This window comes from Amblyomma maculatum, chromosome 1 (genome assembly GCF_055883805.1).
Source record: "Amblyomma maculatum isolate TAMU_Amacu chromosome 1, ASM5588380v1, whole genome shotgun sequence".
Taxonomy (NCBI): domain Eukaryota; kingdom Metazoa; phylum Arthropoda; class Arachnida; order Ixodida; family Ixodidae; genus Amblyomma; species Amblyomma maculatum.
This window is the reverse complement of record NC_139344.1, coordinates 94749088-94774301: the sequence shown is the minus strand read 5'-3', so window position 1 is coordinate 94774301 and position 25214 is coordinate 94749088. Positions and strand designations below refer to the sequence as shown.

Below are 25214 nucleotides of genomic sequence, written 5' to 3'. Positions count from 1 at the left end.
ATGGCCAGTTGCTTTACCAAGGGTGGTTGCTCATTATGTAAGCCAGTAACTGGCCTAAACTAGTGCGTTTATAGCTTATGCCATAGTTTTATATACAGAACCTGCAACATCCGACATAATTATGCAGTCGCACGAACTGCCTGTGCACTTTATGCATCCTAAAAGTATCAGCGTGCACACGCCGGAAGTAATGGAACCGGTTGCAAGCTACCACGATGTTTTTCATAAATGTAAACTGTACGCACATCAGATATACAAGTGCTCACAAGTGTGCTCGGAGAAACGAAGCCATAATTTGCAAGCACACACACACAAAAAAAAAGATTCCTTTTTGCAACACTTGCCCACAACATTATGAGCAGACATATATTCTTACTGCATACTTGTGTCAGTTCACATAAAGAAACCATCACTTTAGAGGCCGTATTCCATAAACTTCAATTTTCCATTTCATTTGGTCGTCTGACAGCAGCATCAGATGAAAGCAGCGAGAAGACAGTTACAGAAGACACAAAATAGCGGGTCCAGCAGTCTGTGATAGCCATCGCCACTCACCGCAAACACCTGCTAACAACTGGCTGCAGCGTGCAGCCAATGCTAAGGTGCGGTTGCCAATTAGCTTATGGTTCAGTCGCTTCCCAAAGACCCCTGAAAGTTGCGGCTTTGCCACCCAAACAATGACCAATGCTGGAGGACCAAATGGATAAATGGGAAATAAAAGCTTATAGGATATGGTCTTAGATTTCCAAGCAAAAATAATGTTACAAATGAGTGCTACACTGATAACCAAGAGGTGCCGGTAAGGTTATCTGTGTAAAACAGAAACCTAAAAAAAAAAAAAAAGGTGTTTTAATGCATGGAAGGTTACACTCCATTCGTGAAAGTTAAAAAAATGTGATATACTTTTATTTCTGTAATATTCGTACACAATATTCACACACGCACACACACGCACACACACACATATGCTACAAGCAATTACAGGCAATTTGGTACTGCGGAACTTTACAAAAAATATCACTTCCCCCTATACCAAACAACCAACCTATCTCACACACGTACATAGCAAGCACTTTGTACGAATCCACTGCATTGCATGTGGTGTTTAGATCGCGGCAAAGAAAACACAGGCAAGGGGGATGCAGGAGACACGAAGGAACATGGTATACCAGTGTGCAGATATCCTTCCAATCAGCCCACATTGCAAGCACACACACACAGGCACACTACTTTTAACGATTGCACTTTGGAGCATAATGCAATGCAAAGGATTGCTAACACTGTGCCAGCATCACTTAAGTGCATCCTCAAATGTGGCACAGACCCTCTAATAAAGCATCTTCCCTTGCACACACAAGCACTGCAAGACCAGCACAGGGGCAAGCAACTTCCACCAAATAATGATAGAAAAAAAAAAGGCCCAATGCTTTCGCTTCTTCAGACTAGTGCCATGATGCATATGCCACAAAGCACGAGGCATTAAGGCATCTTCTGCGACATTGCCCTCACAGCACTATAGCCACCTCCTCTAACTAGTGCCTTTTGCATCACATCAATGTACCAATATAAACACTCTCACCAAGCAGGCACTAAAGAAACTAAACCAGTCAACACTCACTGTCGTCAAAGCCAGTTTCAGCCACTGACCTTGCAGCACAGATGGCAATTTTGAAATTTAATAAGAAAAAAAAAAATGGAGAAGGGAGGGGAGGGAAGAGAAAGAATAGCACACTTTTTATTTTGTCATTTTCAGAAATGAGTAATGATGACACACTACAAACAAAGCACAGCTATGAGTAGTATGGCACCAAAGATGAACAGAACACTGCAGCCAGAAACCGCACTACTTGGGACAAATTTTGTAGGCTATATAGTACCAAAGGGCAACTGCAAGCAAAGCTATCTGTATAGGAAACCAAGAAATAAAAAAAAAGGAGCACTTTAGAGTCAAAGCTATGAGCTCAATATCGAATGCCAAGTGACAAAACACACAAGGTGATGTCACATGCTAGGTCCCTGATCTGATGCCGTCAACTTTGAAATCCACTGCACAGCTCTTAGAGATAAGTTCAAAAAAGGCTGCTGGGTGTTCATTTTTTATCTTTTACTTACATGTATAAAAATGTAAGGGGAGTGTGCGTGTGTGTATTATGTTTCTCCAAGGCAATGTGACAAGATGGGTGCAGTGTGCTCTGCTTTTGACATTCCAACGTGATTCACTGATGACACAATCCACTTTGAAAGAAAAAACTGTGGGGAAAAGCAGTGCACAGTCTCCTGCGAGGGGAGTAAAATGTGCAACAAATTTACAAAAGATGAAGCAGTTCTGCCAAGGAACGTTCACATGCTGAGGAGAACATCGGAAAGACTGCCATGCCAGCAACAGGGCAACAACACACAACAGCATACAGATCATCACAGCACCAACGCAGGCTCCTGGGGTTTCCTTACATGCCCTCTCTTCTTGTTTTTACAAAACACTTGTTACTGGTAGCCAGGCTGCACCCTAGCTCAGGTTCGCCCCGGCCTGCTGTGGCTGGCAATCAAGAGCCCCTGAGACAGACTCTTCACAGCAATGTTGCACAAACCAAGGCACGGCAAATTTCGTCGACAGCTACTCGCCCTCAACTGCAAGAAGTCTTTTTTCTTTTTTTGAGCCATGAAAGCTCATGGCAGCTAGACGAAAGAATTGGAGAATGCCTACCTAGACGCTGCTGCTACAAAAAGTGTCAAAAAAATAACCCAAATGTGACGGTAAAGCAAAGCAGCCAAGGTGCCAACGAAAGTGACGGTCCTACTCTGACTGACACTCGGAACTAATTTTTTTTTGTCGGTTCGTCCACGCTGAGATCGTGTGGTTGTCGCTTAGCAGACAAAAGGTAAGGATTTGGCAGCTCCGTTGCACTTCACGAGGAAAATCGTACGGCGACAGCAACGTCAGTCCAGCGGGTGTTCAGGACAAGAGCGGTTCACTTGAAACCAGCGATCAATGCAGCTGGAAGTAGAATAACAATGAAAAATAAAGCAAGGCAGCAGCAAACCCTTACAGGTACAATTTAACACTTAAAACAAATAGATTTTTTTTTCATACAGCAAGTTTCAAAATGCATACTCTTCAGTTAATACTAACAATATTTATGCAGAAATCATAAAATATAAACAAGTCCTGGGAACCACAGGCTAACACGATTGAATGCAATTCCCTTAGTTTACAGCTTAAAACATGAAGCAGTGAATTATTAATAATAAGCACCCAATCAATGTGCCACTGAGGAGCTTAGCAGATACTCTTTAATAATAGTAATAATAAAAAAAGTACAATAATGCAAAGTAGCTGGCATGTGAAAATAGACACATGAATACTTACACTAAGTATACTGCAACACCATGCTCTTCTTTCTCACCCGAGAGAGAGGTGGAAAAAATAATTATATTTGCTGTCCCTCATTTACCGCATCCTAAACCTGCCTTATGCTTAACGTTTTCTTACACCAGCTTGCATGTCTCAACAAAAGCTGAACTTAAATGTCATGCGATTTTATGGACCAATTCTGCTTCATTGTATAAGCTAGATGATGACAAATAAAGAACACTCCCAAAAAGAAGCTCTGCTGGACAAAGTACTCCTTTTAAAACAGCAAGGATGTTTTACACTTGAGGCCACTACAACTACCTCCTTAAAGGCACACTAAGTTGCACCGGATTTGAGTTGTTGCAAAGTATGAAAAACAAAGTGGGCAATCCAGCTACCTAGTGGTAAAATAAACCTAGATGTAATTATACGCAAGCACATGCACATCAGAAAAATCCAAACATAATGTCAGATAAAATTTTGGCTACAAAATTACTCGATTTTGGAAATAACTTTCAGAATTTGAGCGTGCACTTGCTGGCATGAACAAATTCAGGCCTCACACACACAAAAAAAAAAGCACTTGAAACTGTTGCATTTTACCATTATCAGATACCAAAATAGAACCTATGAGGGGATTGTACAGCCAGAGAAAGCTTGAGGGGGCTGTAGCTGCAAGAGACCCCATGGAACTTTCTACACATGCCACCATTCAAGCTGATTCTATGCATTCATGAACAAGCAGCAGCAGCAGCAAAAAGGCACACCTCTTGTGGTATATGCAGAGGCAAGGTAGTCTAGCAATGGTGTCGCCTCTATTCAGTTCCTCCAAGCAGATCACACATTCGCCCTTGTCCTCAGAGAGCACATCATCTGTGAACAACAATGCATACACAATGTGTCAGTTCTCTGCAGTGGAAGCAACCTTGGCTAAATATAGCAGCACAGCAAGTAGGAGATTGCTGCCTTGAAAATCCTGTGACCAGGTTTAGACAATCCAAATAAAATAAGCACAGAGCATTAGACCAGGAGGATATTATATCTGCAAAATAGGGGGGGGGGGGGGGGGGGGGGGGTATAATTAGAACAAAATGCTACTTATACTCCTCTCAACCCAATCTTGCACGGGTGACAGTACAAGACCCACCATCCTGAGTGATGGCTGACAAGCCTAGCCAGGCGTACAGTAAGGTTTGTACAGAACGCTTAGTGAAAAATTTATCCCCATTTGAAAGTGTTTCAATTGCGTAAGGCGACAAAGTTTACACAGAGCTCCAAGCACAAGAACTGTGAGATCTTTCAAACTTTTTCCCCCTACAGCAGCAACAGTTGCTTCCCTTCTTGTTCTGTTTGGTGCAACCAGTGAGGCAAATGGTACCATTCTCCTTGAGCCCTCTGTGGCTAAGCATTGGTTAAATGCTGTGATGCAAAGATCATCGAAATACATCACCCTTCAAAAGGATAAAAACATTGAAAAAATATGGCATCTTAAACAGCACCTAGAACCAAAGACAAAGAAACTTATACGCTGGCTGGCCCACCTAAATGTAACCAAGGGTTTAAATAAAATCTGGTGCATCTTACACGAAAGAAAGCAAATGCTAAAGGGAGTTGCTTGGCAAAGCCTGAAGTATTTTATCAATGTCAATTAATTATGACTGAATTAGGTAGCTTCTGAACTGCAGGATTCAGGAACAAAATGCCAGCAGAAAAATCGCAGATCCCTTAAAAAAAAAACAAAAAAAAAAACACGCCAGATTATTTATGGTAAGGCACGCTTTAGGTAGCTCTCTTAAGCAGAACATAAAAAAAATAAAAACGGCTGCAAAATACAACAAATACACCATGAGAGAGTTTCTTCTCACAAGCCCATGTGCACTCTTACAGAATGAAATTGTTGTACCTCAAAAGCACTATTCTTAATGCGGCTTAAAGTTTACGACAGCTTTGAGAAAGACGAGCACTACAAGAAATATGCAGACTGAATGCAAAAAAGCGAGCCCACACAACTTTATAAACCAGTAAGTGCTTTCATACAGAAAAGTTTTCAAAAGACACCATTTGCGCAAGCCTTTTTTTTTTTTTTATTTATTTATTTTATTACCAGCATATCCCTAAAAGGAAGGTTCTCTGCCCTGACACAGAAGCACTGCGCAGTGTTATCACTGCCACATGCCAGATAGTGGCCCAAGATGTAGGCTCGCTTTCTGTGATGCATCAGCAGTTTCTGGCACAAATCTCATGGCCGTTAGGCTCTCAGGGGTAGTGATTCTAGGCTAAAAGGGTTTAGTTCTTTGAAAGTTAGTCCAAGAGAATAGACAAGCAGTACTGCCATGTAGTATTTGTATTTTGCAGGCTCATTTCAGTGCTTTTAAAAGGGCTGCATAATGTCAACCTTGTTGCAAATTCGCTAGATAGTTGTTTCTCAGAGTGGCCGTCAACTTTCCTACTGGCAGCAAGTTCCTGAAGCCACAAGTTCAAAAGCTCAACATCAAACATCAACACAACCAGGAAAGTCTACAAAATAGAGCTGTATTAAAAAGAAAAATTGGATGCACTCATTCATTCGGTTACAGGGGGGTTTACTGGGATTAACTTCTCAAAGTTACTCAGGCCATCAAAGGCGCTGTAGTGAAGGATTCCAGAAATTTTGACCACTCAAGGCTCTCTAATGTTCACTAACACTGCACAGCACACAGGTGCCTCGTGTTTCGTCTCCACTGAAAAGCTACTGCCGCGGCCAAGATTAAAACCTGCATCCTTGGGCTCAGCAGTCAAATATCTGAATCACTAAGCCACCGCAGTGGGTTGATGAAGCTTTCCTCAATGTTCCTTCAAGCATCATTCAATGCATTATACAGTAGAACCTCATTGATATGTCATCAGTTCGTGTGCTCAAAATTGTAACAAAAAAGTCCTATAAATTACACTGTTTCCCTTCTGGCCAATATGTTCCCATAACTGTCAAACCTAGCAAGATCAAGGATCAAAAACTAAGAGATTTTTATTTACTCCAATGGAAGGCGCAGGTAGGCCGCACACCGCCGACAAGGCGTCATGAATTGGCCTTGATTGACGGCACTAGCACATAAAGAGGCAGCTGGTGATTGCGATGCGCTGCAAATTTCTTGGTGCAAGTTTAGCAAAAAACATTCTTATGCAGGCAGAGACCACTCACTGATCAGAAGATTTAAGGCAGTGGTCGTACAATCAGAAAGTTAGTCAAAAACAGAGTTTTCCGGGCGTATAGAAAGGGTTGGTAGGTATGTGCTCCCCATTAATACTGCACATTCATATTCCTGTCAAATTCTGATCATATGATACATTTAGCAACCAACAGAAGGTATGCTAACACCTGAGAGGACTGAACCTGGTGACAGGCAACATAAGCAGAAGCAGAGAGGTTGTCAGCCGTATGAGCTTTTTCCCTACGGTGCACAAATGCAATGAAGCAAAGCATCCTAAATGGTGACATTGCATGAACAATGAGGCTGCAGACACTGGGGTCACAGAATGCAAAGAGCGTAATGGCAATCAGTGTGCCTTTTCTGGCAGTGCATATGCAAAGTGTGACACTGCAAATCAAATGCAAACAAAACCAATGCATTAACAAGTAAGCTGAGCCTGGAGACCCAAGTGCTGCCAGAGTGGCTTCGCAGTGCAATGGGGTGAAACATTACAAAACAGTGATACAGTGATGCATTAACTTTAAAGGTGGTCCGACTACTTCTCCTCTGTCATCACAGGACTAGATACATGAAATTTTTCATGCTAAAAATAATGCAAATAAGGCCAGGGGCTTGCAAATAAGGAGTAGTAAAGCACTTCAGACTCCATGTTAACAAGCACTCAACATCCTTTTTGTGACTGAGTAGAAATAAAGTGCCTTTGTAATTTATTCGTGAGGAACATTTTTAAAAATCTTGCTGGTTTTAAATGCTAAGTTTTTTATATGCGTTTCCTAAACAAACTTTTCCTTTTTTTAAATTTTTATTCACGAGGTTCTAGTATACTTCTCTTCCCCAAACTTGGACCTTTTTTCTCTAGCTACCTTGCTCCCAGTCAATGTTTTTTTTTTCTGTCCTGCTCCTTAACCTCCTAGAGCAGATGCTTCAATTATGATGTCATGCACACTGTACAGCCCTGGCAGTGGCATTTAGACATGATTGCCACTAGAACGCTTGAGAGAGCTGTTTTATTCCAATCCTAGCAGCCATTCTGACATTAGAAAGTTATTCAACCTCTGCTGACTATGTTAAAACAATGCTCCATATATATATTTCCATACTGCAGGTACATCAAAGCATAAGCAAATACAGCATTAGGCAGCCTACTTAAAACGAACTCACAGGTCACAAGAATGGAAGCACTGATAAATTCCCAATGTGCAATAATGAGCAGCTGCAAATATGGTACTTGGCTATTATGCTCTATATTTTAGACAAAGCCACACTGCATAACAGTAATCTTAACCAAGAATATGAAGGATAAAAGTCCTTCAGGTTATTCGCGCACACACCAGACATCATTGCCGCCAATGCAAGCCTTGTAGACCATTTGGGTAAGCAACCACACGACATGCCAGCCAGCAAGTATGGGAAGGAAACAGGAATGCCAGGTCAAAGACTTCAATCACAACTACACAGACCCATTAAACCCCACAAATCAACCTTAATCTCTTCTGTGATACACCATAAAAGAAACTGCGCTCTAAATACATGGCTGGAACATGATATTCAACAGTCCACACGTTAAATTTACTATTACTGTCTGCAGCTTGTGTCCAATCACACATTTCTTAATAGCAACCTGAAACATCCTCCAGTTGAAGATTACGGGAGCGTACAGCTGGTTGCACATGTGCTATTAAATTTTTCAGGCCCACTGGTCCAGAACAGAATGAACATTTTCCAAATGCATACTACACAGTCCCTTCTGCCATATGCTAATTTTATGGCAGCCACTGAGACTCACTGCACCAAACTTGGAAAGCTTAGAGATCACAGTTAGGGAGCATGTCCTTGTTGAAATGTACAGATGCTGAATGGCAGTATGAACGCATAAGCTTGGGCTTGGAAAAAGGCAACACACTCAGAGAAATATTGCATTGAAATCTGGGATACCTATCTTTTAGGGCTCCAGCAGTGCAAGATCCAACCCCTGAATTCAAACCTCTGGGTGACCCCATATCAAGGTTACAACCACACAACACTGAGCTGGTGAAGCACACTCACTGGTGCAACGAACAGGTGGCATAAGTGGCATATTGGTTTGGTTTATGGGGTCTAATGCTTTAAAGTAACTCAGGCTATAAGGCACGCTATAGTAAAGGGCTCCAGATTAATTTACATCATGCCTGGACTTTAACGCGCACTGGTATCAAACAACAAATGAGCACACTTTATACTGCCTCCACTGAAATGCTGCTGCTGTGGTCAGAGTCTCCCGGTTCAGCATCCCAGCCCTCTAACCACTAGGCCACCGCAGCGAGGTGCATAAATGGCATATACCAGAGTTGTAACTGCAGAAATGTAACTTTGGAAAGGCCCACCACAAAAAACCTCCAATTTTTAACGGCACTGCAAAAACACTTCCTACAGTCAAGTAAAATTAGAGCAAGACAGAATTACAAAGGCTGAACAGCCCCACCAGAGGTAACTTGTTTTGTGATAGTTCAATAAGGGTGTAAACTACTGAGCAGGTGGCCCATGTTCAATTTTGGTAACAGTGGCCGTGTCTCAATGAAGGTTAAATACAAAGCACTTGTGTACTGTGTGATGTCAGCATGCATTAAAGAACACCAAGTGATTAAAATTATCTAGGGCTCTACACTATGGCATCCCTCGCATAACTCCAATAGCTTTGAAATGAACTCGCCTTACGCCTCGCCTTACGGCACGGCCGCCGTTCGCGCGCCGACAGCACAAAAAAAGAAAAAAAAAAAAAAAAAATCTGCATGAATAATATACTTGGTGTGCATCAACTTAAAATGCAGTGCAGAATATATTGTGTCATTTTCCCTGACTTGATATTTGATGGTTTCCCTGACATTTTACAGATTTTTGCTGGTGCACAAAATTTTCCTGACAATTCCCGGTATTCCAGGCTGCTAGACAGCCTGTACTACTCTTATCCATCCCATTTTGGGTGGAACAGTGGTTAGGGCGCTCGACTGCTTGCCTAAGAAAGCAGGATCGAATTCCGGCCACAGCGGCTGCTTTTTGCTGGAGGCAAAAAGCAAGGCACCTGTGTGCTGTTCGATATCTGTGCACATTAAAGAACCCCAGGTGGTCAAAATTTCCAGGCCCATTCACTAGAGAGTCTCCATAGCCTGATTCGCTTCGCGATGTTAAACCACATGAACCAAACCAAACCAAACCAAACTCTTATCCGTGTGCCTTGATGGGCTAGTCACAAAATCTACTCAAGCAGTGCAAATGCCAATGCTCAATACAGTTGCATTTGTATGATGTAGTTATAGTTGTAGTTGCCATAGTTGTGTGAGATAACAGTTGTGTGTATTAAATTTGAATTTAGTGACACTCACCACTATGAATCAAAGAATTAAGTGAGATGGTAAAATGAATACAAACACTCACGTTTTGCATAAAAGACAGCAATAGCAATGACTTGCTAAACTAAACTGCTTAGCACATTCAGCTCAAATTCTACACAAAGAGCACATTATTAGAACATCTTAGCTTGGAAGTTGAATAAATATGGATGATGAATCAGTTAAGTGTTTTGTTCAAATAACACATACCACAAAATTGACCATAACATGCAAGGCATGAAGAGCAAAGAGTTCAAAACCATTAAACAGACAAACCTCGACAATATTGGATGAATCTTCCAAATATCTTCTATGTTTAATTCTACTCCTTATTTTACTTTTTAACTGTCACCTAACGCAAAACCAATCCGTAGTTGGGCAAATACTGCTTTCATACATATTGCACCACAAATTATTTTTCAGCTGTGGAATCACAATTAACTACCCTGAAAAGTATGACATTTAAATGTTTCCATGGATTCACTGAAACAAAAGGACCATAAAAACACTACATTCAGTTCAAGAGCACTGAACAAGGGTTGATGGGGAGCCTCAGTTCGCAAACAGGGCAAATAATTCGACGAAGAGAAGTCCCCTTGTAGAAACGTTGGCTTCGCTTGTGAACTGAGGCTCCCTTCCTTATACCCATGTTCAGTGCTCTTTCATACCGTGTAGCCATCTTTCTCTCGTTCTACCCTACAGTGAGTGCAAGCAAAAAAGACACACATTAGCAAGGTTTTCTTTTTATACAACGAAAAACATAATTCTACCATTGTTAGTAAAAAAATTATTGGCCATATAATGAGATGGCCACAATAGCCTGATTCGGTATTGTGTAACTAGTGTAACCGAATTAAAGAATCGTGTCAGCTTACTGCTACTTAATCACCGCCGGAATTTAGCCAGATTAGCCCTTTTTCATCGATACTACTATTCACTTCAGTCACGCACCTACATTAAAAACCGCTCTCCATTTTCAGTTTGTCACAAAAACAGTCAGCAGGTGTCATACCCTTGTCTAAAAACCGAAACATTTGCGCAGTCTTTCTTCGTACGAACAGCAAAGGATTGGAACAGCCTTCCCGATATCGCTGTAATCATTGAAGATTTGAATAAATTCAAAGACACGCTGAAATGTATTTACGCGCCTCAGTTTTCGTTATGTACTTTGTATTGTACTTTGCTTTTAATTTCCAATTTTTCCTTGTTTTCCAATGCGTGATAAGATTTCCATTCACTGTTCATTCGCTGAAATGTATTTACGCGCCTCAGTTTTCGTTATGTACTTTGTATTGTACTTTGCTTTTAATTTCCAATTTTTCCTTGTTTTCCAATGCGTGATAAGATTTCCATTCACTGTTCATTTCCTGTTCATCTTTCTTTCTGTTATCGCTTTCGTAAGCACTGTAGCTGTGTTATCATACTGTTATTTAGTCCCTCTATGTATGCATTATGCACATTATAGACCACGTTTTGTTGTTGGTTTAGTTGTGAATGCCCACCCCTCATGTAATGCCTCTTCGGGGGTCTTTGAAGTTACAAAAATAATAAAATTTTGTAACGTAACGTTACACAGAAGGCGCTGTGGCACTGTGACACCGAAGAACACCAACAGCCAGTCAGGGCAGCACGAAAGCGGAGCACCGTTTCGCTTCGTCGTCTTCTCCGAATCGCCGGTTCAAATCTTCGTCGTCTATGAATGGCATATGTGTCATTGCCCCCCTTCTTGGCAGCATCGCCTCGATGCTGCAAATGCTGCTTGATGCGATGAGCTGACAGATGTTATTCTAGGTTGGTGTGGGATACCACAACACAAAACGGGGCACCATCAGTCTCAAGAATAGTCAGCGGGGCGATCGTGGTAGGGTTTCATCCGGACGACGTGTACAACATCAGTGAACTTGCGTCGTCTGCGGCTTGAGGGATCTTGGGTCGCGGATTCAACTTCGTAAGTAACGTCGCTGAGGCGGCGGAGGACACGATATGGACCGAAGTACCGGCGCAGCAATTTTTCAGACAACCCACGATGACGAACGGGCATCCAAATCCAGACATAGTCTCCAGGCTCGTAGGCAGCGAAGCGCCGTCCCTTGTTGTAACGGTTAGCGTCTAGTTGCTGTTGTAGGTATATGCGCTGCCTTGCCAGCTGCCGTGCTTCTTCCGCACGCTGGGTAAAACTAGCGATGTCCAGGTCAAGCTCACCTTCGTCGTCGGTGTATACGGGCAGCATTGTATCCAGTGGAGTGGTCACTCGACGGCCGAAGACAAGCTCGAAGGGTGTGAGCCGCGTCGTCTCCTGAAGTGCCGTATTATATGCGAACGTGGCATATGGGAGGATTTGATCCCAGGTCTTATGTTCTATATCCACGTACATAGACAGCATGTCGGCCAGAGTTCTGTTTAGCCGTTCCACCAAGCCATTAGTTTGCGGGTGGTATGCCGTGGCCCGTCTATGACTAGTGTGTGTAAGGTTCAGTACAGCCTTAGTCAGGCGGGCCGTAAAAGCTGCCCCGCGATCGGTAATGATAACAGCCGGAGCGCCATGACGCAACACGATGTCGTGGACAAAAAACTCTGCGACTTCGGTGGCAGTTCCATTTGTGAGCGACGCGGTTTCAGCATATCGGGTCAAGTAGTCTGTCGCGACAACAATCCAACGCTTTCCATTAGTTGACTTCGGGAAAGGACCGAGAAGATCCATTCCCACTTGTTGGAATGGAGTTTGCGGTGGAGCGATCGGCTGAAGAAATCCAGCTGGTTTCACGGGTGGAGTCTTTCGGCGTTGACAGTCACGGCAGGTTTTAACGTAGGATCGTACTGAAGGTAATAATTTTGGCCAATAGTATTTCTCCCGAATTCTTGCAAGCGTACGACTAACTCCCAAGTGGCCGGCGGACGGTTCGTCGTGACAAGCGCTCAAGATGTCAGGCCGTAGGTGCGTAGGTACTACGAGTAGAAATGTCTCTCTTGATCTTTCAAAATTGCGCTTGTAGAGAACTCCACTTCGTAAAGCGTATGACTGCAAGCCACGACGAAAAACAAGCGGTACTCTACCACCGCGTCCTTCCAGATAATCGATGAGCGGCGCCAGCTCCGGGTCCTTGCGTTGAAGGTCAGCCATATGGGATTGAGTAATAGCCCCAATAAAGGGGAACTCGTCGGCGTTTTCTACTGCGGTGGAGTCCAATGGCGCGCGTGACAAGCAATCCGCATCTTGGTGTTTATGTCCCGACTTATAGACAACAGTAACGTCATACTCTTGAAGACGGAGGCTCCAACGAGCTAAGCGTCCAGACGGGTCTTTAAGGCTTGCCAGCCAGCACAAGGAATGATGGTCGCTGACAATACGGAAGGGTCGTCCGTACAAATATGGTCGAAACTTGCTGATGGCCCAGATTACCGCAAGGCACTCCTTCTCCGTTGTCGAATAGTTCGCCTCTGATCGTGAGAGTGTTCGACTCGCGTAGGCGATAACCCGTTCTACTCCGCCTTGCCACTGAATGAGTACCGCGCCGAGGCCAACGTTGCTGGCATCAGTATGTACGTCTGTTGCGGCGTCTTCATCGAAATGGGCGAGTATTGGGGGTTTGTGTAGGCGGCTTCTAAGCTCCTGGAAGGCTTGCTCTTGATCGTCTCCCCACAGGAAGGGTATGTCATCTCTGGTTAGTGCTGTCAGTGGCTCAGCTATCTTAGAAAAATCTTGGACGAAGCGTCGATAGTACGAACAAAGACCTAGAAATCGTCGAAGTGCCTTTTTGTCGGTAGGACGTGGAAAATTTGACACTGCGGTAGTCTTCTCGGGATCAGGGAGAACGCCCTGTGCACTGACAACATGGCCGAGGAAGCGTAGTTCTTTGAAAGCAAAGTGGCATTTCTCAGGCTTGATCGTTAGTTGCGCGCCTTTGAGTGCTTGAAGCACGATGCGCAACCTGTCCAAGTGTTGCTCGAAAGTAGGCGAGAAAATAACAACATCATCTAAGTACACCAAGCACGACTGCCACTTGAGACCTGATAAAACCGTGTCCATCATACGTTGGAACGTGGCCGGTGCAGAGCAAATTATGATATTATGTGTTCTGCCTTGATTTTAAAATCATGTGTGCGTACGTGTGTGTGTGTTAATTTCAGAGTAGCAAAAACTGCCATGCTTGCGTTTTCAGGCTGCGAACGAAATGAGCACAATAGGAACAGCTCATACTTGGAGTGTCAAGATGTAAATAACTGCAGAATTGCATTGTGATAAATTCTGAATGTGCAAAAGCCATTAAATATGCAAGACCAATATGAAAAAAAAAAAAAAAAATTCTGGCCATACCATTGTAGCTAATTCTTGGTTTAGTCAAGCACATGACAAGGTGGCATTCCACGTCATCAGGCAGAACAAACTTTGAACAGACAGGGCACTTGATACCTGCACAGAAATATATGATATATATATAAAAAGAGGGAAAACGAGAGTCATGCATCAGCGTAACAAAATTTCACATGGCTATGGAAAATGATCCCCCCCCCCCCTCCCCTCAGAAATTCAGAAACAGTGCACTCCAAGTTTGCAGGTGAAAACTATGCCAACAGCACAGTCACCCCCCCCAAGCACTTATCTCTCCAAATAAATGCTTAATGCATGCTAAACTCCTTAGGAGAAACTATGCACCAACTAGCCCAGCCACAAGGTTCATTACTAATATACTAACCATTGTCAACAAATTTTCATGACAGACTTTAGCAATATAAAACACCAATGAAATAAAAAACAAGCAAAGGTGCTAGTCTATAAAAGCAAAGATCATGCTGCACAAGAATGGTAGACAATGGCAATTAAAAAACTTCTACAGTTCCTATAAATAAAATCTCCTGAAGCAGAAAGAATAACATATTTAGAATTAATTACCCTTGAAAAATTCCCACACACAAAATTATTCAAGGAAACAAACGGAAGAAGGCTTGGCCACCATTTTAGCAGAATGCAATCTTCATGTGTCATACGCATTTGCATATCCTACAAATAAACAAAAAGATGGCAATCCACCTTTTCTGTATGATGTGGTGACCTCTGAAGAGTGGGCAAATAATGGTTGGAAACAATCACAATCTTGTTCGACGAGGTGCCAATTGCACCTACAAAAAGCCAAGTGTGAGCTTGACAACTGCCATCATCTGTCACTTGCTCCTGCGACTAACATGAACAGTAGGAGCAGATGGTCTGTTACAAGTGCAGCTGCAGGAAGAGAGACACGCTTGCACACAGCGGCTGCATGAAGAAGGTGGATTTGGGAGGTAAAAGCAACTGAGTTAAGACCTTAAACTTAGATGCTGCTAGCCCTCATGAGAATAGTTGGTATTTTGCTTAGTAATAAATATTCAATCTGCTACAAACAGCTAGGGCCACATGACACCTGAAGTCGTGTCTTTGCTTCCATCCAAAATGGAGTAGTTCATTTTTATCTTTCCTCCTCTCTTGGTGAAAAGAGGAGCCCAAGCAGCAGCGAAGAGGGCAGATGGCTCTTTTAGAACTTTCCAATTATGGCACACTTGGAGGGAGCAAGGACCTGAGCACATTTGCACAAGCAGATGGGAACAAAGAGAACTTAAAATAAATGTTAATCCTGGGCTGCTCACTGTCGTGTTCACCAGAAAATGGTGCTGCCATATGTTACAGCCCAACCCACTGCCATAGAAATTGGTATAAACCATATTTTCTCAACAAATGTAAGCATGTATAACAACATAAACTGCACAAAATAATCAACAGGTGAGAAAAAGATGCAAGAAAGGCGAAGTGGCATGTTGCAATTACACTACAATTACATATTACACTTCTTGGAAGTTCAATTTTGACATTATTTTATCACCCAACTTTAGCATCTGCAGATGGTAAAAAAAAAAAAAAGAGAGAGAGAGAGAGAAGGAAAGGGTGCTGTAGCTAAACTTGAAATTGTAACATTTCAAAAAAAAAAAAAAAAAAAACCCTACAATCCCAAACACAGTCACTGTTATCATTTATAAAATGCTGTGCAAAGAGCAAATGCAGAAAGACTGCGCTGAATAAAATATTCTTTTCATACAGGTCAAAGAAGTAACTAGATAAATAAAAAATCTACATTAAAATTTAATATATTATATATATATATATATATATATATATATATATATATATATATATATATAGGGGAAATGAGGGTGCTTGTTATAATACATGAATGAAAGAAGCCAACAGTTGGCGAGGCTAAGGAAAGCATTGGGGATTGTACTCTGTCATTTTCTTTTTTTTTTTAATTTTTACTTCGGTAATCACATAAAGTAGTAATGTAATCTGTTTAGGGGAAAGATAAACACCAAAGTAGAAGAAAAAACAATGTGCCGATGGTGGGAACCGAATCCACGACCTCCGAATATCGCGTCCGGTGCTCAACTGAGCTACATCGGCCGCTGTCCCTCCTGCTACTTTCTTGGGTAATAATGTTGTCTGTATACGAACCTTGAGAGTGTTCACCACACTTTGGTGTTTTTTTCTTTTACTTTGGTGTTTATCTTTCCTCTAAACAGATTACATTACTACTTCATGTGATTACCGAAGTAAAAATAAAATTTAAAAAAAAAAAATGACAGAGTACAATCCCCAATACTTTCCTTGGCCGCGCCGGCTGTTGGCTTCTTTCATTCATATATATATATATAAACAAATGATTACAGGTGTTATTTCAATGACTAGCTGAGGCAATGCAACTGATGGAATTCATTCGAGGTTGCTGTCGGAGGTGCAAGAGGCGGCGCATTCTTGACGGTACGCAACAAGACTAAATGGCCTAAATCGCCAGGAAGCAGCCCCACTGGCTACAACGGGATTGAGAACATTCTTTTCTAAGCTCCATCACAATGCCTAGAGACAGCAGTACAAGTCCAATCTCTCTCCTTCACCATGCGTCACGGCAGGGGTCACAGGTGGTCATGTGCATCTCACATGCAATTACGCAGCGATAGACGGCAAGTACCCTTTTATGATCGCTCCTTCAAGTGCACCGGTCACTGAGTGTAGCAATCTATTCTTCGGTGGCATGAACTCTAACATGATCTAAACTTCCCACCTGGCACAATGAATTTGTGAGCCATCCTGAGGGTGCCTTAGCATGCGCTCTAACGCCCCCTCTGAACATGTGCGCACTCCCTGGGGTCCACAGGACAGGATGCAAACCTTAGGCATAGGTAGTACATTTTCTGTGCCCCTTGTATGCCCAGAACACAGCCCTCCTAACTGATGTAAATAAGGTACTACTGCTACTATAAACTTGGGGGTGGCATTAACAGCAAGATCTGCTCCACTTATACTAGGATTGCACAACACTAAGTTCTGCAATGAGCCCATAAAATGTCACATCTCTTTTTGGCAGCATATTTTGCTTGTAAGCAGATGCAGAAGAGTACAGAATGGGTCAGAGAAATAACTTGAGTTAATGACATGTTCTAGTGCAAATCAGGAAAAAATAGGCATGGGCAGGACACATAGTTCGAAGAAAGGATAACCAATGGTCAAAGGGGCTCTCAAATTGGATACCAAATGAAGGAAAGCATAGCAGAGGGCATCAAAGAGTCAGTTGGGTAGACGAGGTTAAGAAGTTCGAAGGGTTTAGGTTCAATGCAGCTAGCACAGGAATATGGGAGAGGCCTTCACCCTGCACTGGGTATAGTCCAGCTGATGATGATGATGATGATGATGTAGAAAAAATAAAGAAAAGCCTTAACTGCATAGAGTGGTTAGTTGTGGCCGTAAGATGAAATTTCGAATAAAATTGTTTAGCTCTATTAAAAAAAAAATTCTGGTCATGTCCAATGGCATTTCATGCATGCATTTATTAGAGCACCAGCAGGCTTGTTTGAAAAACTAGAAAATTGTCCAACGACGCTTGGCACGCTGCATCAGGACGCTAATTTTGTTCAGTGCTGCAGTGGGGAGAACGCACTCGGCCGAAAACGAAACTACACCGCAAGGCCACGCGGGCTGGAGGGCTGGATCTGCGGCTCTTTCTCAGTAGTTCCTTGCAGCACCACCAAAGCTACGATGAGTACAGAGGCGACGGTCTGACGCTGCGAAATGTAGTGCCAGTATAAGGTGGTCGTAAAGCATATGGGACGATGTTTTAAAGCGCGGATTCGCGAAACTCCATTTCAAATTGAACCTTAACATAACTCGATTTACATACACTATTTCTCGACTTCTACGTTGGCGACTCTTGCGTATCCATATCACGTTTTCAACATAGCGGCTCGCTTCGCATGCATCGTTATCGAAATTTTTTCGTCAGTTCATTGGTCATAAACAGCGCATCAGGCGTTCCACTAGCCTCATCTTATCTACTGCAACATCCATATGAACGTTAAATTACTTTTTTTTTTTCTTTCGGGCGAAAAATTTCTCCCAGACCAAGAAAAAAAAAAATGGTTTTCGTTCAGAAAACTAGATGGCATCACTAGGCCGAAGTTGCTTCTGGGCAGGCGCTGTTCTGGGTCGCCGATGCTGCGTTGTAGAATTAAGACGCGGATATCGAATTAATTCTAGGGCCATTTGTTTAACCTACACTAGCTACACCAGTGCAGCAAAAATATATTGTAGGTATAGGAGATTTCCTACACTAGTGTAGCTGGTGTAGGTTAAACAAATGGCTCTACTGACTGAATCAGGCAAGTACGTCGTTCAAACTGATATTAAAAACCATCAACGGTTGTATATCTTGTGTCGAATTTAAGCGCGAATAAGCGGAGTAACCGATATAAATATTTTACGGTTCGAATTTATGGAAGCAACAGTCGTCAGAACGCAGGCTCCGGGCCTACGCACTATGCCCTAGCTAACGAGGAACCCGAACAGTGGGAACGCCGATGTCGCGAGGATTGTTCGGAGAAAAACGCCTGAATAATGATCCATGTGTTTGGAAGCAAAATCTGCACAAGAGTGCAAGTACTATAGCACATACTTCGCATTTGGTCAACTTAGCTAAGTCTACTGATATACAGTGTTCTGCAACTTTATTAGAACCGTTCCAAGACGGTTCCGATAAAGTTGCAGAACGCTATAATACGGTAAGAAACCGGTAAAAAAACCTGAGAAAGGTGAGAAAGGACACTCGTACCGCCTCAGGCTGGCAATAAATACGCCATTCAAGTAACGTGCAAATTGACTAATGTCACAAGCGCAATATCGTGCACAAAAAACCGATGAATTCCACTCAAAAACAAAACGATATAACTGCGAACTCGGAGAGAGAAACGATTTTCGACCGTGTTACACGAACGGGTAAAGCACGGTACGAATAGAACAGTAAATAAAGTAATTATTAAAATTTTCCAATAATCGCATACGCCCTACTTTCTGTGGCACTGTTACGGCCGGGAGCTACGAGTGCCGTCGAGCCAGACGAGTGCGCTAATTGTTTCCTTGCCTCCCAAAAATTTGAGTTGCATCGCCAGTAGTTACACCGACACGAGCCTGCACGATATATAAAGAAGGTATATTGACCTTTAGAGATATCCAGGCCGGACGCTTTCAACATTGCTATAATGCGACGAACCTGTATATAGACAGGTATAGTAGGGTCTGCTTCCAACATTGCTATAACGCGACGAATCTGCATATACACAGGCTCCCCACACATCGCCATGGCACTCGATGCGCGAACGAACAATGACCCAAACAAAATTTAGCTGAGAGCTCGCGTGAGCTCGAGCCCAACACGTTCCGCTTTTGCCCATCACGAGCGCGCTCCCCCGCGCGAACCAGCACGCCTCATTGTGTGCATGTAGTCTGCTCGCGGCGCTACGGACTGCGTTTGTCCAGTGTTTTGTTACAGATATGGCTGGAAAACAGACACAGGCGTTGCATACATATAGAACACTGAAGATAAAAAAAACAACAACAATTGTGGGGGCTTAAGCATGGCTTGAACCTAGGTGATAGAGCGAAAGATATAGCCTCTGAAACACCGCCTTTTCAATTCGCGTTTTTTTTCCCCATAATTTTTCTCAATAATTGGTTCACAGGAAAGGAAAGACCCAGTATCTGTCACGCTTGTTCTGTGGACACCTGAACCACGCCGTAGGGGAAGGGAGGAAGGTGGGAGTGAATGCGGAGAGAAAGGGGTGCCAAGTGGAGGGCTCTGGAGTAATTTCAACCACCTGGGGATCTTTAACGTGCACTGACATCGTACAGCACACGGACGCCACTTCGTTTTGCCTCCATCGAAACGCAGCCGCCGGCGGTTGGGATCGAACCTGAGTACTTCGGCACTGTAGCCAAGTGTCTTACCACTGCACCACCGCGGCGGGGCACATAATTTTGTTTAAAGTTAGGTTTTCGGGAGAGGAAGGCGCCTTATACTTTTGGGTGGACACCCCAGAATCGTGGACACCCACACTTAATTATGTTAAGGTCACCTGAAGGTCAAATTTAGCAGTGCCACGCAAAGACCGGCTTTACCTAGCATAGTGAAGCTTTTGCTTCCATTATAAATTGGTGTACAAGGAAAGGCACAGCATCTGTCAAGATCACTTGAAGGTCAAATTATCAGACAGCGAAGTGAAGTTTTAGCTTCAGATCCACTACCGCAGGCCTACTCTCCGCATGCGAAGATTTCCTCGAGGGCGCCAGATGGCTCCACACACTGGCCGGCGGTGCCCATGCTTGCAGCCTACTGCTTGAGCCCTGCCAGTGGTGCTGTAACTCTTTCATTAAGCTATTACAATGCTACAGCTCTCTGCTAGAATGTTCAAGAATAGCATGTTGCATGGCATTGAGCTCTCTGTCACCCCTGCACTTTTAGTCCAGCATACAGAAAGATGCAGTGAAAACTATAGCCTCACTAGTGACACCAGTTGGTTTTCAAAAGTGAAACCATTTAACAGACATTGTTTTTTTGGCCTAGGTGTGACACAATCATTAATAAAAAAAAAAAAAAAGAAAACTGGGGCACTTGAGCACAGCCCTTAAGAGTATGCTATGATAGTATTAATAACTCGTCTGTGCACCCCTTTGCAAATCTTTGTTTGCGTAACATTCACTTTGCTACTCGCTTAATTTGTGCCTCTATTTTTTCACACATACCTGTTAGCATAGTCATAAGCTGCCATTTAAGCGAAAAACCACCCAACATAGAAGCCCCACTTTAACCAAGCCGTACCAAAGTGCCAGGATGGCCTAGGCATAGTGTATATCAGGAGCCAAGGGTATCAGAGGGTTCAATTCCCATCTCAAAGGAAATGCCAGAGTTTGCTGCTCCTGACAATGTGGTGTTGTCATGCAGTCTCGTGACGTCACACAAGATGATAGCCAATCAGTGCCCGGCTATGTCACCGCCAACTATCACCTGACAAGGCATGCCAGTGTCTTTTCGCTCACAATGCCAAAGCCACGTTTTCTGGAAAATGGGCCTTTAGTGCTGAAAGCTTGAAGCACTGTTTATGGCCAGGAAACGTAATGAAAAGCCTCGTGACAACAAGCTTACTACAAAGTGAGACCTCCTACTTCAAAGCACACCATCACATTGGCAACGCTATTTTTGAGTAGGCAAACGTCATGCACATTACAGACTCCAAATAGAATATGCAATGTAATCATACGTTAATACTCATCCTTGAATTGTGTTTAGCGAATTGCGCACTTTAAAGCCATATGCCCATTTTATATTGGCCCCCCATTCTGCAGTCAGATCATTCCCTCTGCACTAACTGTAGTTTTGGTAGTGCTGCAAGGAACTATTGAGATGGTGTAGTTGTTCAATGACCCTTTGGCGTGACATGGCGTGAAAGCAAGGGGGTTTATTAGGATGTGTATAAGTTGAATTATGTTTTGAGCAAGACCTTGCAGCTTTAATGAAAGCACTAATTCATATATACACAAAGAAAACAAATTCTTGTTCTTTACTTAAAAATGTGCTGAAGTCCTTGAAAGAAAACACTTTTTTTTTCCTCAAGGTATTGATACTGATATGCAGGCTTTAATGTCCTATAGAAACTCAAGTTGTGAGATATGTCACTGTGGAGGGCTCCAGATCACTTTCGACTACCTGGGGATCTTCACCATGCACTGAAATCTTACAACACACATGTGCCTTTTGCATTTTGGCTCCATCAAAACACAGCTGCCGTGTCCGTGTTCGAACCCAGATGAACATGAATACTCCAGCTCAGCAGCTGAGTGCTCTAACCCCTGGATGCACTACGGCGAGTTCCTCTCCAAAAAAATTCGTATGGCCCAAGGAGAGGACAATTAGATTACTTTCTGTGTATATGAACGGTGCTTTGATAAAAGCCACAATGGATAATGCCAAAATGAAGTGGCAAAGTAACCAAAGAGAATCTGACAAGGGCAGGGAAATGAGAGGGTTCATTTGGATATATATTTGAAGGAAGCCAAGTCATTCAAAATAAAGGAACATAGGGTAACATACATTTATAAATGGTGCTTATAAATAGGAATAAAGTAGTGTGATCATTTTTACCTGAAAAATAATTGATCAGGAAGCAGAAGAAAAAAAAAACCTCTACCATAGTTCAATCCAAGCAGCATACATTATGTAAGAGATCATGGGCTTGGATCTTACTATAGTTGGATACAACTCAAGAAAAAGATGGCTCCTGCCCTTTAAAAAAACCCTCTGCAGCCACTACCATCTGCAGATTCTCACTGCGCCATGGATAATCCTCTTGGACCTGCTGATGTGACAATGAAGGGAGCATCAGATGAAGGGGGTGAACCATGGCTTAATCGGATTAACCACGGCGTAATGAAAATAAGCTGACCACATTGATAGGCTGAAGAGCCTCCTCTGAAGGGTGTCTGCTACTTTTTTCCCTTTCGTTGCATAGTGGCATGTTTTTTTTTTTTTTCTACGTCTTAAATCAAACATTTCTCAGGTAAAAATATTAATGCGCTACAAGTGAAAACCCCAAGTTAAAAAAAGAAGTACGATCCAGTACTGCTGCAACAGTATTAGTGACAACAGTTCATTCAGCTGCTTGAAAGCAACTGCTCAGTGTTTAGTAATTTCTAGGTTGTTAGAAGTTACTGTTGATATCAGCCTTCTGCCCAGAAAGAACACCCATTTTGCACCTATATTATGCAACTAGGATATATGACGCATTGAACAAAAGACTAATGAATAAATAACAGTGAACAGGATAGTGTTACATGGGAGATGAAATTATCTTTACTGTTTCTTAACAAAATATAGCCGATGATGGAACAGTGCAAGGAACAGGACACAGTGAGTGACATGAGGAGGCCCAAATACAAGGCACTGATTATCAACTTGTGTTTGTGCTTCCTTGTGTCACTGTGTCCCGTCCCTTGTGCTGTTCCATCACCATGCAAAACCAACTAGCCCGCCAACTCGCTCTTATAAAATATAGCCACATGGTTCATCTGATTTCATTTATTTCATGACTCATGCACTATCTTATTGCAAAATATTGAGCCAACTGGGTGGGAAAATGCCCTCAATCCTTGGCACGTTGGCAAATCAGGCACGTTGGTTACATGTCTGAAAAGACATTCAGCGCAAAAATGACAGGGACGGACAGGAGACGCGCCGTCCTTGCCGCCTCGTCTGTCTTTCTTGCGCTGCCGCCTTTTCACTCCTTGCCATTCCTCCTGAGCGGCTTGCTAGAGCGCTGATATGGTGGCGCAGATAAAGCGTGGTAGCACTGCTCTCCATACTAGCGACATGAAACTCCGCGCCGACGCCAAAACTACTACAATGGTCAGCAGCCTCTCTAGTTGCCTAGCTTACATGAATTCAACATATTAGCGTGAGCTACATGCAGTCAGCATTTGTGAAGTGACTCTGCACGGAGAAGCATTGGGTAAAGTGCCTACGCAGCAACCCCTCCGTGACTGGGCACATCGATGCGCACAGGACCGCATGAACAAGCAACAGCTGCCATCAGTGGCCCCTCTAACACATGCCTCTGGTGGCACGCGGCGACATCAGAAAATATAACGCGCAATGCTCTTTGCAAACACGGTAGCAGTGTCGATAGTCGCGTGTTGTGACGCTGACGCAAGTGCGTTCCGCGTCCTCTCAAGGCCAGACGCCGCGTAGCAAGCAGTTTTACGCGAAACTACTCCATGGAAGCCTGTTAAATCTAGGACCGAAAACCAAAAGCATGCCGGTTTACTAAAACGATAGGCGCGCGCGGCAGAAGAGAAGAAACACTACTAGCCGTTGAAGGAGACCAGCTGTACGGGCAGCGAATGTGCTGCGAATACGCGCCCGAACGGCGTGCTGTCCGGAGTGCTCGATCCCGACTCTGGCGGCGACTCGGGGGTGCCGAAGCCGCTCTGCGACGCCGGAATGCTCAGTGGCTGGCCAGGGTGGAGGTTAAGCACGCTCGAGAGACTGCGTGCCCGAAGCCTGGCATCCGTGCTGCTCGAGGAGTGGTGGGCTCCCGTAAGCAGAGAAGACAGGCCTCCGCCTGCCGCTGCAGTCGCTGCCGCCGCGCCTGTAGTGTCACCGGAGCCCGCCGAGACACGCGGGTTAGACGTAGTCGTGCTCTGTTTACCGCCCATTCTGCTGGGAGATCGTTTATCGGAACAGTCTGCTGTCGACGCGCACTAGTGCAGGGGGGTGACGACCAGCGCTGAGTTCTACGTGCATGGTACGGCGAGGACGCTCTGCGGATGGAGGTGCTTCTCGGCTGCGCAAATAAAACAGCAGTGAGGTGACAGGTATGGCATCAGAGATGGCCGCTTGCTCTGATCCATTCTTCCCCACCGAAAGAGATGATTCGAAGGAAAAACTACGACATAGCTCCCTCAGCTAACCGCTGCCATTTTAGCCTGCCGGACGAACTCTGATCCCATTGGTCAACAAGGCAGTCAGCTGATAGTTCAACGTGTCGAAAACCTGGGGCATAACAGGCAATTTGCGTGCACTCTGCAACATTGCTGCGAGAAAGACGATGCGATTGTCTTTAACTCGTCATTTAAGAGTTCACTCGTGTCACAACATGGGTTATTGAGACTTTTTTGTAATTTTTGAATGTGGTTATCGCATTATTGGATAATTGATCTCCACCAGAGGGGTTATCTAATACCTTACCTCTAATAAAGGTAAAGGGCCCCTATTTTTTTTTTTTTTCTTCAGGGAGGGTTTTGCAGTGCTGTTTATTAACACTGCCCGTTGTGTTTTTGTTTCCTTTGATTATTAACTCTATGTTAGATTCTAGTAATGTCCAGGCTCTTTTGCCGCTGGTGAGTGTGTGCGTGCGTGCTACTGATCAATGCTAGCAAGCTCTAGCGCCCTCTACTGCCTCTACCCA

The 25214-nt window shown here is 43.6% G+C and overlaps 1 protein-coding gene across 1 annotated transcript; it reads right to left on the bottom strand.

Moving 5' to 3' along the window:
• Positions 1–878: 878 nt before the first annotated feature.
• LOC146203231 (E3 ubiquitin-protein ligase ZNRF2) lies at positions 879–24800 on the bottom strand. The gene is made up of 4 exons (XM_084588591.1): positions 24117–24800; positions 14221–14316; positions 4120–4225; positions 879–2995 (listed from the first exon to the last, which is right to left on the bottom strand). Exons 1-4 carry the CDS (start codon positions 24460–24462, stop codon positions 2938–2940), a joined length of 606 nt encoding a protein of 201 aa, XP_084444717.1. The 5' UTR covers positions 24463–24800; the 3' UTR covers positions 879–2937.
• Positions 24801–25214: the final 414 nt, after the last annotated feature.

Coding starts and splice junctions, on each gene's coding strand:
- LOC146203231 (XM_084588591.1), bottom strand. CDS start 24,462: ATGGGCGGTAAACAGAGCACGACTACGTCTAACCCGCGTGTCTCGGCG. Junction 14,317..24,116: donor ACAGCTGGTCTCCTTCAACG/GCTAGTAGTGTT, acceptor ATTTCTGTGCAG/GTATCAAGTGCCCTGTCTGT. Junction 4,226..14,220: donor ACCAAGAATTAGCTACAATG/GTATGGCCAGAA, acceptor TGTTGTTCACAG/ATGATGTGCTCTCTGAGGAC.